At 44.1% G+C, this 14,501-nt stretch overlaps 1 protein-coding gene across 1 annotated transcript; it reads right to left on the bottom strand.

Annotated features, from left to right (window-relative positions):
* Positions 1-2,226: 2,226 nt before the first annotated feature.
* Positions 2,227-6,975, bottom strand: LOC132223033 (serine/threonine-protein kinase MARK2-like). The gene is made up of 3 exons (XM_059678418.1): positions 5,769-6,975; positions 4,003-4,180; positions 2,227-2,434 (listed from the first exon to the last, which is right to left on the bottom strand). The coding sequence occupies exons 1-3, from the start codon at positions 6,973-6,975 to the stop codon at positions 2,227-2,229; spliced, it is 1,593 nt and encodes a 530-aa protein (XP_059534401.1).
* Positions 6,976-14,501: the final 7,526 nt, after the last annotated feature.

The raw sequence follows: 14,501 nt of genomic DNA, 5'->3' as shown, positions 1-14,501 counted from the left end.
AAGTTTTGAAAAAAAAAAATCCAGGAATCTCCTTACTTCAAGATCCTTAACTTAATTACACAAGCAAAACCCCATTGCCATATAAAGTAACATACTCATAGGCTCCTGAGATTAGGACATGGCCATCTATATGATAGTAGCTTGGGTTAAGGTGGTGGAGTAGAGGTGAGAAATGATTACACGCATGAAATGTGCTGAAAGTACAGACAGAAGAGTTAAGGCTGATTTCAAGGCTTTTGGCTTGAGCAATTCCATTGAATGGCATTACAATAGATATGGAATTCTGCAGGAGGAGCTTTTTGTTGGATTGTTTATTGTGACACAAACAATTGAAAGCAAAAATAAATTTGAAGTGCCTAATAGACACCCAAATGGAGGTGGTGAGTGGGCAGTAATATATACCATAGACCAAATTGGAATTAAGTGAAGAATAGGTTAGATGATAAATACTGGAGTGTCAGTAAGTCTCAGCCCTCAGACTTAATGAAAGGTGACCATATCATTTATTATCTCAACCAGTACATATTTTTCTTTTTACTTTTTGACAATTTCAGACTTACAGGAAATTGCAATAGAATTTGCATATACCTTTCACTCATGTTCCCCAAATGTTAATATTTTACCACAATTGCTTTAGTTTTTTAATCTATATACGGATGTGGGTTTTTAAAAAATCTCTTTCATGCAAACATGAAACCCCTATACTCCTAAATATTTTAGTGGGTTGTTTCCTATAAAAAAGGCCACTCTCTTACATCAGTGGTTCTCAAAGTATGGTTTCAGGCCCAGCAGCAACTGCATCACTGGGAAACATTTTAGAAACTTCAGTTATAGAGCCCCAGCATATATCAACTGATTTTGATAATTTTGCTGTGGATATGTGAAGAAATTAGCATGATTTTCAAAACTATTATATAATTTACAGGCATTATTTAGATTTTACCAATTGCCCTATTAATTTTGACAGCAAAAATAACCAATGGGGAACTGCTGATATGAAAGGGGGCCGCTATCAGTCATTCTGCCAAGACAGAGCGGTAAAATACAATAATTGAGGGTCGTCCGGGAGGTGTGGTTAATTCTTCTTAAGAAGGACACTTGGAGACTGCTAGCTAGAGAAGAGGGCCAAGAACAGACTGCACGAGAGGCTGGAACAGGAGGCTCCCTGTGAAGGAGAAACAGCACCCAGAGAGGGTGGGGAGAGGTAACGGCCTACAGTGGCCAATGACGCCAAGAGGTCCAGTATGATAACTGCAATTACCTATAGGATTTTGTAAGCAGCGGTCCTCAATGGTTTCAACAAGAGGGAAATGGGCTCCAAAAAGATGAGAAATATATATATATATCTTAAAAAGGAGCAAAAATGCGAAGGAGGATGTGGGGTTAGGGCAGGTTTAGGTACTTTAAGGTCGGGCATTTGACATCAAGTGGGTGACTGCTGGGAAAGAGTCTTTGTACATCAGGGTGGGGAGGCTTACCTTACCGCCGATGCCTGGGTCTTACCCCAGAGTCTGGTTGAGTTGACCTGGGTTGCAGCCAGGTTTTTGTTAAAAACTCTCCAAGTGATTTTAACGCGCAGTTCAGGTTGAGAATCACTGTTGGAGGGAGAAAAATAAAAATGATGCAAGGAGGGCTTACGTCCTGGAGCCAAGACCTCCCGTAGCTGAGAAATGAAAGGGCCAGGGCGCCTCACCCCGCAAACCCTGCCTGGATTAGCGGATCTTCCCAGGCACAGCCTCCAGTGTTCCCCGCAAGGGTCCTTAAAGCCAGCGAGAGCCGGCTTACACTAGCAACTCCACTCTGAGAGACAGGAAAAGAATAAAGAAGCCCTGACCGGTTTGGCTCAGTGGATAGAGCCTCGGCCTTTGGACTCAAGGGTCCCAGGTTCGATTCCGGCCAAGGGCATGCACCTTGGTTGCGGGCACATCCCCAGGAGGGGGTGTGCAGGAGGCAACTGATGGATGTTTCTCTCTCATCGATGTTTCTCTCTATCCCTCTCCCTCTCCCTTCCTCTCTGTAAGACGTCAATAAAAACATATTAAAAAATAAATAAATAAATTTAAAAAAAGAATAAAGAAAACGGTCTCCCCGGCTCCTGAAGCCCGGGATGGAGGACCTCCCCCAGGCTGGGTCTTGGGCCGGCTCCCAGCTCCTCCCTCCGCCCGCGCTGCGCCCCTGGTAGCCTGGCGGAATCGAGGCCACGAAGGCAGATGAGATCGCCAAGGCTCAGGCCGCTCGGCCTGGTGGCGACACGATCTTCGGGAAGATCATTCGCAAGGAAATCCCGGCCAAAATCATTTTTGAGGACGACCAGGTAGGCACCGGGCGCCGCATTGCTCGTGGGCACGTCGGTTTCCCCGGGGGGAAGAGAAGGGTTGGCGGCGCCGCGGGAAAGAGAAGGAACCGGACCGGCCGCTCAACCAACTCATCCCAACTATGAGCAGTCACATCGCAAAGCAAGAGGATAAGGATTTTCTACCAGCAGGGTGGACAAGGCCTGCAGACCCAAGGCCCAAGTTGTCAGTCAAAACTGCAACTTCAAAAGAGCAGCGATAGGAACTTTTGAGCAATGCGGATACAAACTCACTCAAGCATCTGACCTGGCTTATCCAACAGTTATTCTGAGTTTCTTTCCCACATTCAGCCATCCAAGAGCACCACCCAGGAAGGAATGTTTCCCAACTTCCGCGAGACACAATCAAGGAGAAAAGGGCTCAGCCTAGGGCAACTGACTCCTTCCCATCACTGGAGTGAACTGCAGGGAGAACTGCCTCTAGACCAGCGGTTCTCAACCTGTGGGTCGCGACCCCTTTGGGGGTCGAATGACCCTTTCACAGGGGTCGCCTAAGACCATCGGAAAACACATCTATAATTACATATTGTTTACAGTAGCAAAATTACAGTGATGAAGTAGCAACGAAAATGATTTTATGGTTGGGGGTCACCACAACATGAGGAACTGTATGAAAGGGTCGCGGCATTAGGAAGGTGAGAACCACTGCTTTAGCTGGTGGAACGCCTTGCCCTGAGATCCTCAACCCTCGTGGACTCTTACCTCACTTTATGTAAGAGCCACACAGGTGTAATAAAATCTTCAATGGGAATGAAAAGAAAAGAGATGTCTCCACCACAAGAGCAGGAAATGGAGGAAAGCCAGACCCCCTCCCCGCCGCCCCCCACTCTGCTTCACTTCCAATGAATTCAGGAGATGGAGAGCAGGTGAGCCCTGGGGGAGAGAGAGCTCCAAGCATGAGAAAACCCGCTGTCAAGAAAACACACACTCAGTCGACCCTCGCCTCTCAAAACAACCCTGCAGGTCAGGTCTGTCCCCTTTACCTCTGTATGAGTCAGAGTTCTCCAGGGGAACAGAGCCAGTTGAGAAACTATAGATAAATAGATACACATATGTAAGAGGACATTTATTATAGGAATTGACTCACCATGGTATGGAGGCCGAGAAGTCCCATGATCTGCCGTCTGCAGGCTTAGAGAACCAGGAAAGCGGTTGTATAATTCAGCCCAATGTGAAGGCCTGAGAACCAGGGCTGCTAGTGTAAGTCCCAGAGTCTGAAGGCTGGAGAACCAGGAGCTCCGATGTCTGATACTCAGAGAAAGACAAGAGAAAGTGGACATCCCAGCTCCAGAAGAGAAACAGAATTTTCCCCTCCACCTTCTGTTCTATTCGGGCCCTCAAAATCCATTGGGTGATACCTGTCCACATTGGTGAGGGTAGATCCTCTTTACTCAGTCTAATACACAATTTAAATGCTAATCTCTTCTGGCAACAGCCTCCAGAATTCACCCAGAAATAATGTTTTACCAGCTATCTGGGCCTCCCTCAGCTCAGCCAAGTGAACACAAACATTAACTATCACAGCTCTCTAGGGAGAAACACCCCTAGGGGTGTAATCCCCAGCTTTGAAGTTTCTAAGTTACTGCTATGGTCAGCTAGTCGCCACTTATTTGTCTCATCCTCTCACAAGCATAGGATTCAGAGCTAACCTAATTTTAATCCTGAGGACACCTGGACCACAGGCTCCTGGCAAAAGCTTAACAACCGGCTGGGGGTTATTAGTGTGGAGCCCTTGCTTGTAGCATTCACTAATTTCCGTGGTATAAATACTCCCACTGATTTCCAGCTTCCAACTGAATGTAGATTTTTGAGGGGTGATGTGCAACACTAGAGAAGTACAAGAGACTTAAAAAAATCTCAAGAATACAGTTCATTGCAAATCGTAGTAAAATAATTAGGAAATGATGATTTTTGAGTATTGTTTAAAAAACATTTTTATCTAGAAATAATTATAAACTCACAAGAAATTGCAAAATAGCACAGGAAGTTTCTGTACCCATCACCCAGTGACCCCAATGGTAATACCCTACCTATATATCATATATTGCCAAAACAGGAAATTGAGATTCTATTGCTTCTGCTTCTAAAAAAAATTTTTTTTAACTTTTAATTGTGGTCAAGTACACATGACATACAATTTATTACCTTAACTATTTTTAAAAGGTTGCAGTTCAGTATTATTAGCTATATTCACACTTTTGTGTAACCAAGCCCCAGAATTTTTTCCTTGCAAAACTGAAACTATACCTTGAACTGCCCATTCCTCCTACCACCAACCCATGACAACCACCAAATCTATTTTCTGAGGTTGACTAGGTACCTCATATAAGTGGAATCATACAGTATCTGTGTTTTTGTGTCTGACATATTTCACTTAGGATAATTTTCTCAAGGTTTATTTGTATTGTAGCAGGTGAACAGACCTACCCACGTCTTGGCCGAGTGAGCTGTCGTTAGCCATCCTCCCCTCAGGTTCTGACATGTGAGCGGCGGTGAACTGACCTCCCCTCGCTTTTGGTCTAGTGTGCTGTGGTGTACTGTCCGGTCATGGTCTCACTCAGTTCATTGTCTTCTCTTTAGTCTGTGGCCAATTTAACCCTCTTTTCCTCTTGGTCTTGGTGTGTGAAGCGTGGCCACCGACACTCCATGTTTGAATGTTAAATCGGTACCACCCGCGTAATTTTTACGCGTGGTTTTTTATTTTCTCCTGTGCAGCAGCAGCATCTTTTTAAAAATCCTAAAAGCCTCCTCACCATCCCTTTTCTGCGCTGGCTATGGTCAGGTGAAGAGGCTCGGGTCTCCTCACAAGATGGCCTAGCTTCGCCTTTGTTGGTGGTTCTCTCTGTGCCTCCACTGCAGCTTCTGGGGCTGCTACTGTTCTGGGTGACAGGCAACACGTTACTGTCACCTTGGAGTTCTGGCTTCAGTTTCTGTTTCCTTAATTCCCCCCTGGTGTCTGGCTGGGAAGTACTCTTCAATTGTTCGCTGGCATGCTGGCTGGTGTTCTGCATGTGTTCTCTGCCAGCCTGGCTGATGTTCTGCAGGTGCGCACTGCCAGCCTGGCTGATGTTCTGCAGGTGCGCACTGCCAGCCTGGCTGATGTTCTGCAGGTGCGCACTGCCAGGCTGGCTGATGTACTGCGAGTGCGCACTGCAAGCCTGGCTGATGTTCTGCAGGTGCGCACTGCCAGGCTGGCTGATGTTCTGCAGGTGCGCACTGCCAGGCTGGCTGATGTTCTGTAGGTGCGCACTGCCAGCCTGGCTGATGTTCTGCAGGTGCGCACTGCCAGGCTGGCTGATGTTCTGCAGGTGCGCACTGCCAGCCTGGCTGATGTTCTGCAGGTGCGCACTGCCAGCCTGGCTGATGTTCTGCAGGTGCGCACTGCCAGGCTGGCTGATGTTCTGCAAGTGCGCACTGCATGACCGGATGACCCTCTTCACCTCCACTCTAATTGGAGGGGTGGCAATACCCCAGTCCAGGCCCCCCGGTGGTGTGGTGATGGGCACACTGAACTCTGGGCTCGTTGGTGTATTCCGAGGGTTGCTGCCTTCCGTCTCTGATCTCCAAGTCCCCTCGGATGTACAAACTGTTATGTTGGAGTCACAGGAGGACCTGGGGCTTACTTTTACTGTTTGGATGCCGGTGTTAAGTTGCATGTTTAATATCCTGTATGTGCCCATCACACTATTAAACTTCTTCTCCGTGAGGGATGACTCTATTTCTTCCTGCTCATACCCAAGTGTCCGCATGATTTCAGTGACCTGGGGGTCGATGTCAGTGCAGGCTGGTTCAATGTATGGGGTCATTTGGTCAGCCTCCCCGATATTCACCCAGGCATCTTGCAGAAGAAATCCCACGTTGGGTCTTCGGCCGGGGTCGATGTCGATCATTGTCTTTAAGAGTGTGTGGCACGGTACAGATAGAAAAGCCGGAAGAGAAAAGTGCCCACTCAAGATGTGCTCCTCCAGTTCTTCTAAGGTTTTTCCCCCAAACGGACGTACTCCGGTCAGCATCTTGTATAGCACGACCCCCATGCTCCAGACGTCCACCTTCGGGCCCTCGTATGGTTCAAGCCCGAACAGTTCTGGGGCCTTGTAGTTGGGAGTGCCACAGAAGATGCTGAGTTTTTCCTCCTTGCAGAACACAGCACTCAGTCCGAAGTCAGCCAGTTTGATATTCAACCCCATGTCCAGCAGGATGTTTTCGGGTTTTATGTCATGGTGGACGATATGTTTTTGGTGACAGTAGTGGACAGCCGACAGCAGCTGCCGGAATGGGGCTTGTGCTTCCGTCTCCAAGATAGGACCCCACTTCTTTAGATAATTGTATAAGGTACCTCCCCGGGCATATTCCATAAACATGTATACCTGGTGGTTGGTGTTGACCACCTCAAATAGTTTTATGATGTTCGGGTGGTTTAGTTCTTTCAGACAATCAATTTCTTCGGCCACGTCTGCGGGATCTTCACAGTTGACTATTTTCACCGCCACCTTCATGCTGGTTATGAGGTGCCGGGCCAGTCTCACCTGGCCAAAGGAGCCCCTCCCGATTTTACTGAGGAGGGCATAATTGCCAAACTGGCAGTCCACTTTGGCCGGGATGTCTTCAAAAAAATCACACATGGTGATTTAAAAATTTCCACTGAAGGGGATCAGTGGTAGGAGGGGAGCAGGAGGAGGAGGGCGAGGAAGAGGAAGAGGAGGAGGAGGGGGAAGAGGAGAATGAGGAGAAGGAAGAGGTCAAAAGCAACAACCAATCAATCCGCCAATCCACTACTAACAACAAATCCAAACAACCACGTCTACCCACAGCTTCCTGGGCTCAGCCAGCACCTTATATAGGGTTGGTTGGCAATCGGATCACAATGGCGCCTTATGAGGTCAGAGCAAGAAATGGACCAATCAGGGCTGGGGATGGACCACAGTGGTTTTCTCTCTTTGTGGTCCCATGACCCTTAAACTTTGGTAAAAAAGTAAAAGCACCACGAAAGAGTTGTTTTTTTTTTTTTTTTGAATGTGGGATATTAAAGATTGATATTAACTTTATTAGAAATGAAAGTCTCTTATGGTTTCTAGTGGGCAGAGTACTTCTTTGTATTAATTGAGTGTGCAAATAAACAAGTGTTGGGGTTACAAACAAACCCCATGTTTAGTATTTCAGGCAGAAGGAATAAATGTAAAGGAAGGGATAACTACAACAGCCTTCTCACCAGTTTTCTATCCTTGAGTTATTTCTTTCACTCCCCCTTTTTACTCTCATAGTGGTGAATTTTGTGGATTTGATAGCAGAATCTTGGAACAGGGATACAGTGAACAGAAGTAATACAGTGAAGCCCATTAAGGAAATTATTAATATCTATAGAAGAGGATCTAATCTGTGAGATGAAGCCCCTATCCATTGAATATGTTCCCAACTCTAGTAGAAAAGAATTTCCAGTAGTTAGAACCCTGCTGTTTACTACTGAGATGTTTTCTTGCACAATCTGAATTACACTTGAGTTTAATGCAGAATTCATAGTTAAAAAAAATGTCCCAGTGCCTTCATAATCATAATAGCTTTTACCATATAGTCCCATAAAAATATGATCAAAGGAAAAACCCAGAAATATAAAAGAAGATTTATCTTTAATTTTTCACCCTATTGCTATTTACTATAATAAAAGTAACATATTCTCTGTGTGTCAAACAAAAGAGCATGGACTGAATGGTTTATGGAAAACACATATGACATCATATCACTGCAGCATTTTACAATTACATTTTCAAAGATTTTTTTTTACTAGCATGGAAAAATATTCCTGACCTAAGTTTAAACACAAGCTAAACAACAAACACCAGGTGTAAAATCTATATATTCACATAACTGTGTCAAACTAAACACAAAGAAAAGAGAGCCAAATGATGGCAGAGGAACAGGGGTCATTTCTGGGTGGGGATCCTAGGTAATTTTTATTGTCTATTTTAGTCTTTTGTTTTTAAGTGCATTGGTTTCTTTCATGTTTAGAAAAAAATAACTTATTATATATTTTTAAAAGCAATATGACAGGTGGAAGGAGTCATAGTATGGGTTTTTAGCTCCTCCTTTGACATGACTAGATTTGTGAATTTAGAACAGCCACTTAACTCCTCAGAGACTGTTTCCCCACTCATACGTTTGGAAATTGCCCTCTCTCACAGAATTGGTTATAAATAAGAATGCTTCAACAATAAAAATGTGGGAGCTGCAAAACAACATAGTTGAGAACTCAGTGCTGTCATTCACAGTGTTGGACAATGAACAATTTCCCAAGAACCCTGACCTCTGATTCCTTGGCATCTAAGATGAAAAACCACAGGAAGCACAGAAATGCACTCGGTAAGTAACTAATGTATCAAAATAGTCAGTGAAGGTTGGCATTCCCTCTCAGTGGGTAATAATGATCTCTGATCCCTCTATATGCCCTCACACTGTTTTTCCAGTGTAGAGGTTCTGTTTCAATGATGCATATTTCATTTTTAAAACATCCCTTTAATAAATTCTCAAGATTTTCACGGAATTGGCCAGAGCTTTCCTTTCATCATTTTTTAAAAGATGAGTATTTAACAGGTCAAACATGTTTCCAGCTGAATATAAAAATAGTTGTGTGAGAGAACCATGGCAGGCATAACTCAATGAGTGGGTAGCTACTGTAGCTTTCTGAAGGGAATAGGTTTGGCAAATTTCACTGTATACGCTTAGCAGCCATGAAAGTTCCTTATCGACTTCTACCTTTCCTGAGGGAGATGGCTGTTAGCCCTGCTTTTCTGAGTAGCAGCAGCTGTCTATGCTTCTAGTTGAAGTTCAGTCAATTTAGTTACTGGTATAAAAGAGCTCCCACGAAACTCTTCTGAAATTTGTCAGCACAGAGGCATGGTTAGGGAAAAGTGCCTCCCAGATGAAACTGTGCCCATCTGTAACAGGTAGCCCCGAACTGGCAATCTTCACACTGGGGGAAAGAACCAGCTTCCCTTCTGATCTTGAATATAATAACCAAGCAGACCACACTCTTTTGAAAGAAATAGAGTTCCTCATAAGAAGTGCAGGGGACAAGCATAGACTGGAGGTGCCCCCACGTCATAGCTTTGGGACCCTGAGTGAGTCATTAACTTCTCTGGGCTTCTAATCTTTTATCTGAAAACAGGAGAAGACACACTTCAAAAGTTTGTCATGTGGATAAATGAAATACAGAAAGCATTTTGTAAATTCACAAGCACTAATCAAATAATGAGATGTTAGGGCCAGAGATGATGATTATTTTAAAATCAGAAGACTTTTTGCCTAATTGGTCCTTCATAAAATAATGAATTGGGGTTTCCTGCTGTGGTGGATTGAAAATAATCACAATTTCTTTGCAGCTTCTCTCATTCAGAGATGTAGTGTATTTCTCCACTACTTGAGTTGGGATTGGTCTTGTGACCTGCTTTGACCTACAGACTATGGCTGAGGTGACAATGTGGGACTTCTGAGCTTAGGTCTCAAGTGGCCTCACCGCTTCCGTTCTCATCATCTTAGAACCCAGCACCCACAGGGAGAACCTGAGCTGGCTCCCTGTCCTCCTGGAGGATGAGAGATCTTGAGGTAAGACAGGGCCAGTCTTCCCAGCCATCTCAGATGTCCCAGCTTAAGTCTGCAAGTGACACAAGTGGAGCAAGAATAAGACCTCAGTGGAGCCTGACTTCTGATCCACAGAATCATAAATGAACAAATAAACAAAAGATTGTGACTTTAAACGCCTGTTTCACAGTGACTTGTTAAGTAACAAGAGCTACCTGATACATCTTCCATGCCTCCTCTCTGACAAGACTCTGATGTATATATCTACACAAAAATAGAACTCAGTGATTTCCAGTGATTTCTGCCGAGATGATGAACAGTTCATGTGAGAGGGAAAGCAGCTGAGGAAGTTGAGTAAAATTTGAGAGAAATAAAATGTGTTTTTGAACGCAGTAACATCTCCTGTGTCTGGAGGATAACCTTGTCATTTCAAAATACAACACAAAACTGGTTTTATAGGAGGAAAAGTGATGCCTTGCACTGAGATGTACGGACTGTACTCACAACCAAATCCCTCTTCACTCTTGCTTTACACTTAGTTTTAACCAGCTTCATTTCCTTGTTTCTAAGCCAGCATAAAAGTAGAAGAGGCATACATTGTGCAGACATGAATTTAGTAATGAGAAATGAGAGATAACTACTCAAAATAAAACAGGGAAGGGGAGAATGCCAAAAATTACATATGGACTCAAGTGGTACAGGGATTAGTATAGAATCAAACATGTCCATGTGTCCCAAGAAATAAGCATTGAGGACACCACTGCATTATATCTTGATACAGAAAATTAAATCATATCAGTTCACTTGAGAAAAGGTTTTCAACCAAAAAAAAAAATAAACTCAGTTTGGATGCTTAGCTTGGCCAGCCTTCAGTGAGCTGGTCAGCTCAGCCCACACAGTTCCACAGGATCTATCCAGCCTAACTGCTCCAGACCCTCAGTGAGCGCAGACTTGCTCCTCAAACTGCCTGTCACGGCTCCCTGGCTTACTTGCTTATGGGTGTCTTTCATTTTTTTTCCTACTTCTCTGGGGAATGCTCCCTTAACACCTGGAAGCTTGAAAGGAAAGTAGGTCTAGAACAGGGGTGGGCAACCTTTTTGTGAGTGCGTGCCAAAACCAGCAAAATCTCTGACTCAAAATTCTTCTGCGTGCCAACCCTAATTTTTTGAGAACATTTTATGCCTACTTGGTATCTCTTAAGGTGTACGTATGTGAAGAATCTTGAAGAAATAATAAAATTCACTCGAGCGACAAAAACACAGTATATAATGATGAAAAATACATTTATTTTGTAATGTATACATGTACACTGACAGTCCGACAGAAAACTTTATGACTCCGTTTGACATTATCAGTGGGATTTTTGCTGCTGCATCACTGATGACAGAGATTTCACATCAGGTTTATATTTCATGACCTTCAGAGAGATGCACAACCTACTACTTTCATCCGTCAGCCTACTCCTATTATGAGACTTAACAAAATGCATCACTTAGAACAAAGATTCACAACCGTACGTGGATGAAAACATGGAGAGTAACGCTGTTGCAAAGTTTTTTAAACAGAAACAATTTTCTGGAATGGCATTGGAAGTCCTCAATAGTTTATTTTCAACACTTCTCTATGGTACTCCTGTTCTTAATCGCTTTTTTTCAATGTTTTCCAAGTCAACTCTAAGGTCAATAAATTTCTGCTTCCAAATTGAGCTACTCGTGAAATTCAATCAACTGCATTTCAAAGTCAGCCATGTCTATTCATGAAAGCATTTTTAAATTTAGTTCCTCCAGTTTCATGCTGTCTGGAAACCTCATGAATTTTGCTGTCTCTTCCAGGTCTCTGAATTTCGCAAATCTTGAGAAGAACTGCTCAATAGTTCACTCGATGATGTTTAAAACCAGCTTTTGAAGGCTTTGACAGTCTGTTCTGTCATCTTGTGGGAGGTCTTTGATGTGCCTCTTGAGGTTTGGGAAATATCTAAATCTCTCACCATCCACATCCCTCTTAAAGACTTCCAGTTTCTTTTCAAAAGCTTTTATGTAACCAAACATAACATCAAATGTCTTGCCAGTTCCTTGTAATTTAACATCGAAGTCATTCAAATGTTCACAAAAATTGCAAATTGAAGATTATAAGAGAGGGTTTAGCGTGCCAGCAAAAGTTACTGGCGTGCCATGTTGGCACAGGTGCCAGGGGTTGCCCACCTCTAGTCTAGAAGGAATATAAGTGATGTTAGTAGAAAGATCAAGGTCAAAATTCTTGTTTCAGATGGGGTCTGAGTTTGCATTCTTTGATTCAAACCATAGAAACTTATTCTGGCAAACCAGTAGAAAGGGAATTTTCTAAAAGGCTCTGGGGCTGCTTACAGGATCAAACTGAAGGCTCAAGGGCTTGGTTTGAAATATTCCATTGCAAAATGGGAGGACACACAACCCAGATTTGCCACCATATCTTGATTGCACACGATGGCATGAAACAATTCCCCCCAAAAGGAATTGGGTGCTCTTAGGAATAAATGACTAGTGGTAGAAAACCCCATCAAAAGCCCTGCACACTCAGGGCAGTATATTTAGGCCTTCACTGTGTCCAGCTTGGAATTCTGAGGGGTCCTGGAAGTGCCCACCTACCTTGAGGGCTGAAGATGGTAGGTGAAGGCAAGCTCTCTCTTTCATCAGTCACTCTGTCAATTTCACATGGCAGCTCAACTGTATGCCCAGAAGCCAGGCATCTGGAAAGGGGGGCATTCCTCTTTGAACCTGGTAACTCGGATTATATGCAGTTTTTCTGTTTTGGTCTCTGTTATGCCTCTATCCTCATCTCCCCAGCTACCGCTTTCACAGCCACAGCAGAGGATGACCTAATCAGAGGGTCAGTCACATAGGTATCCAAAACCAGAGAAAGGAAAGGTTTCTATCTCCTTTGCTGCCTTCGGTCACTTAAACCTAGAGGAGCCGTTTGGGATGAAAAGAAACAGCTGGAACAGCAGCTGGATTGGTAGCAGAGTACCACAGGACCAAGGTTTGACTGGATTACACAGTGCAATTATGTATACTTACAGTTTCACAGAGCTCAAAGCACCCCCCGCCATAACTGACCTAGTATTTGGGGCTTAACAGACCTTAATGAAGCTTCCCATTGTCTCAGCCAGATAGTCATTCTGATTTCTTTCCTTCATTCCTCACTCTGTTATTCTTCAGTAGCGATGATGGGTTTGGACTTTTCCAGGTTTTATTTAGGTTGAGCTATTCAAAAAAAATAAATATATTTCTTTGTGACTCATGCGTATTTAAATAAAACACTGTGTATATCTGTGAACCTAATCTTCCTACTTTGTCTATAATCTTTTCATTGTTTTGAGTATCTGAGACCTTCACTCCAAAAAGGGCTAGAAGCAACTTAAATATTAAGGAAGAGTATAATGGAGAAAAGTTAAATTTGACAAGTGTTCATTGTACCTATGATGTGTGAGAAATTATGAAAAGCACTGTGGAGGATTTGGACCATGAACGAGACATGTTTCTTCAGTGGAGATTTCCTCGCATAATGTACATAATACTGTTCTCAGGCACTCTGCTCAATGGTTTCCTTTACGTATAGCAAACCAGTGACTGTGTCACAATGAGGGAAGCTAAATAATGAAGAAGCTGTTTTAGTCCCTTCACTTGACAGACGAGGAAGCCTAGGCTTATAAAGAGACCACATAAGCAAAAGCAAGAGGCAGGACTGGATGGAGGCACTGTGCCTGGACTCCTGACCATGATGCTACACAGCCTCCCAGCCAATATCCACAATGAACAGGAGAACTGGAGTATGAACGAAGCAACAAACAAAAGGATGTCAGGTGAGGAGAGGACACTTCTTTCTGGAATCATCAAAGCAATCTTCAATAAAAAAGCATCAATTGCCTCTCATTAAGAGATGGAATGAAGCAGGGGATCCCTCGGGGGTGAGGACGGCGGGGCCCCAACGCACTAGGGCATCTGCATGCACGACCCCGGGGACCAGGTTCATTGACGCAGATCCGTTTAATTGAGGAACTACAGGGGTATATATAGCATGAGGAGACCAATCAGAGGGAGACACGTTGCTATAGGCGACCAATCAGAGGGAGACACGTTGCTATAGGCGACCAATCAGAGGGAGACACATTGCTATAGGCGACCAATGGCTGAAAGGCTGGGGTACTGTGCACGTGGCTCTAGGAGTTAGTTCAGGCGGGTGTTGCTACTTCCTGGTGTGCCGAGGAAGCATGTCATGGTGGAGTGTGCTCAAACCATTGCAACCGCCACAGCACTGAGACATACTTCCTGAGCTCTACTACATCTCCCCCTTCCTTTCTAATTAGCACCAAAGCAAAGGAGTTGTCACTACTCAGAAGGAGATAGAAGGGTGGCCTTATAGACGGGTAAAAGGAGTAGCAGAGGCACGTGCCACTAGAAACTGGGAAACACTAACTGGCATGAGAACGCCAGGGTGAGGTATCACAGTCCACAGTCCTTATCTGTGTGCACCTGTGCTATTACCAGTGATGATAGCACACATTAATAAGAATAACGTTCCTGCCGAAGGGTTCCCCTCT

Source organism: Myotis daubentonii, chromosome 21 (genome assembly GCF_963259705.1).
Source record: "Myotis daubentonii chromosome 21, mMyoDau2.1, whole genome shotgun sequence".
Classification (NCBI taxonomy): domain Eukaryota; kingdom Metazoa; phylum Chordata; class Mammalia; order Chiroptera; family Vespertilionidae; genus Myotis; species Myotis daubentonii.
Note: the sequence above shows the minus strand (reverse complement) of the source record. Positions and strands in the feature narration are given on the sequence as shown.

What these genes read in the sequence shown, in the direction of transcription:
- LOC132223033 (XM_059678418.1), bottom strand. Translation starts at nt 6,975, where the DNA reads ATGTGTGATTTTTTTGAAGACATCCCGGCCAAAGTGGACTGCCAGTTT. An exon ending in GAGGGTCATCCGGTCATGCA is followed by an intron (nt 4,181 to 5,768) that starts GTGCGCACTTGC and finishes GTACTTCTCTAG; the next exon opens with TGTTGCACATCACCCCTCAA. An exon ending in GTCCTCAGGATTAAAATTAG is followed by an intron (nt 2,435 to 4,002) that starts GTTAGCTCTGAA and finishes GACTGCTCATAG; the next exon opens with TTGGGATGAGTTGGTTGAGC.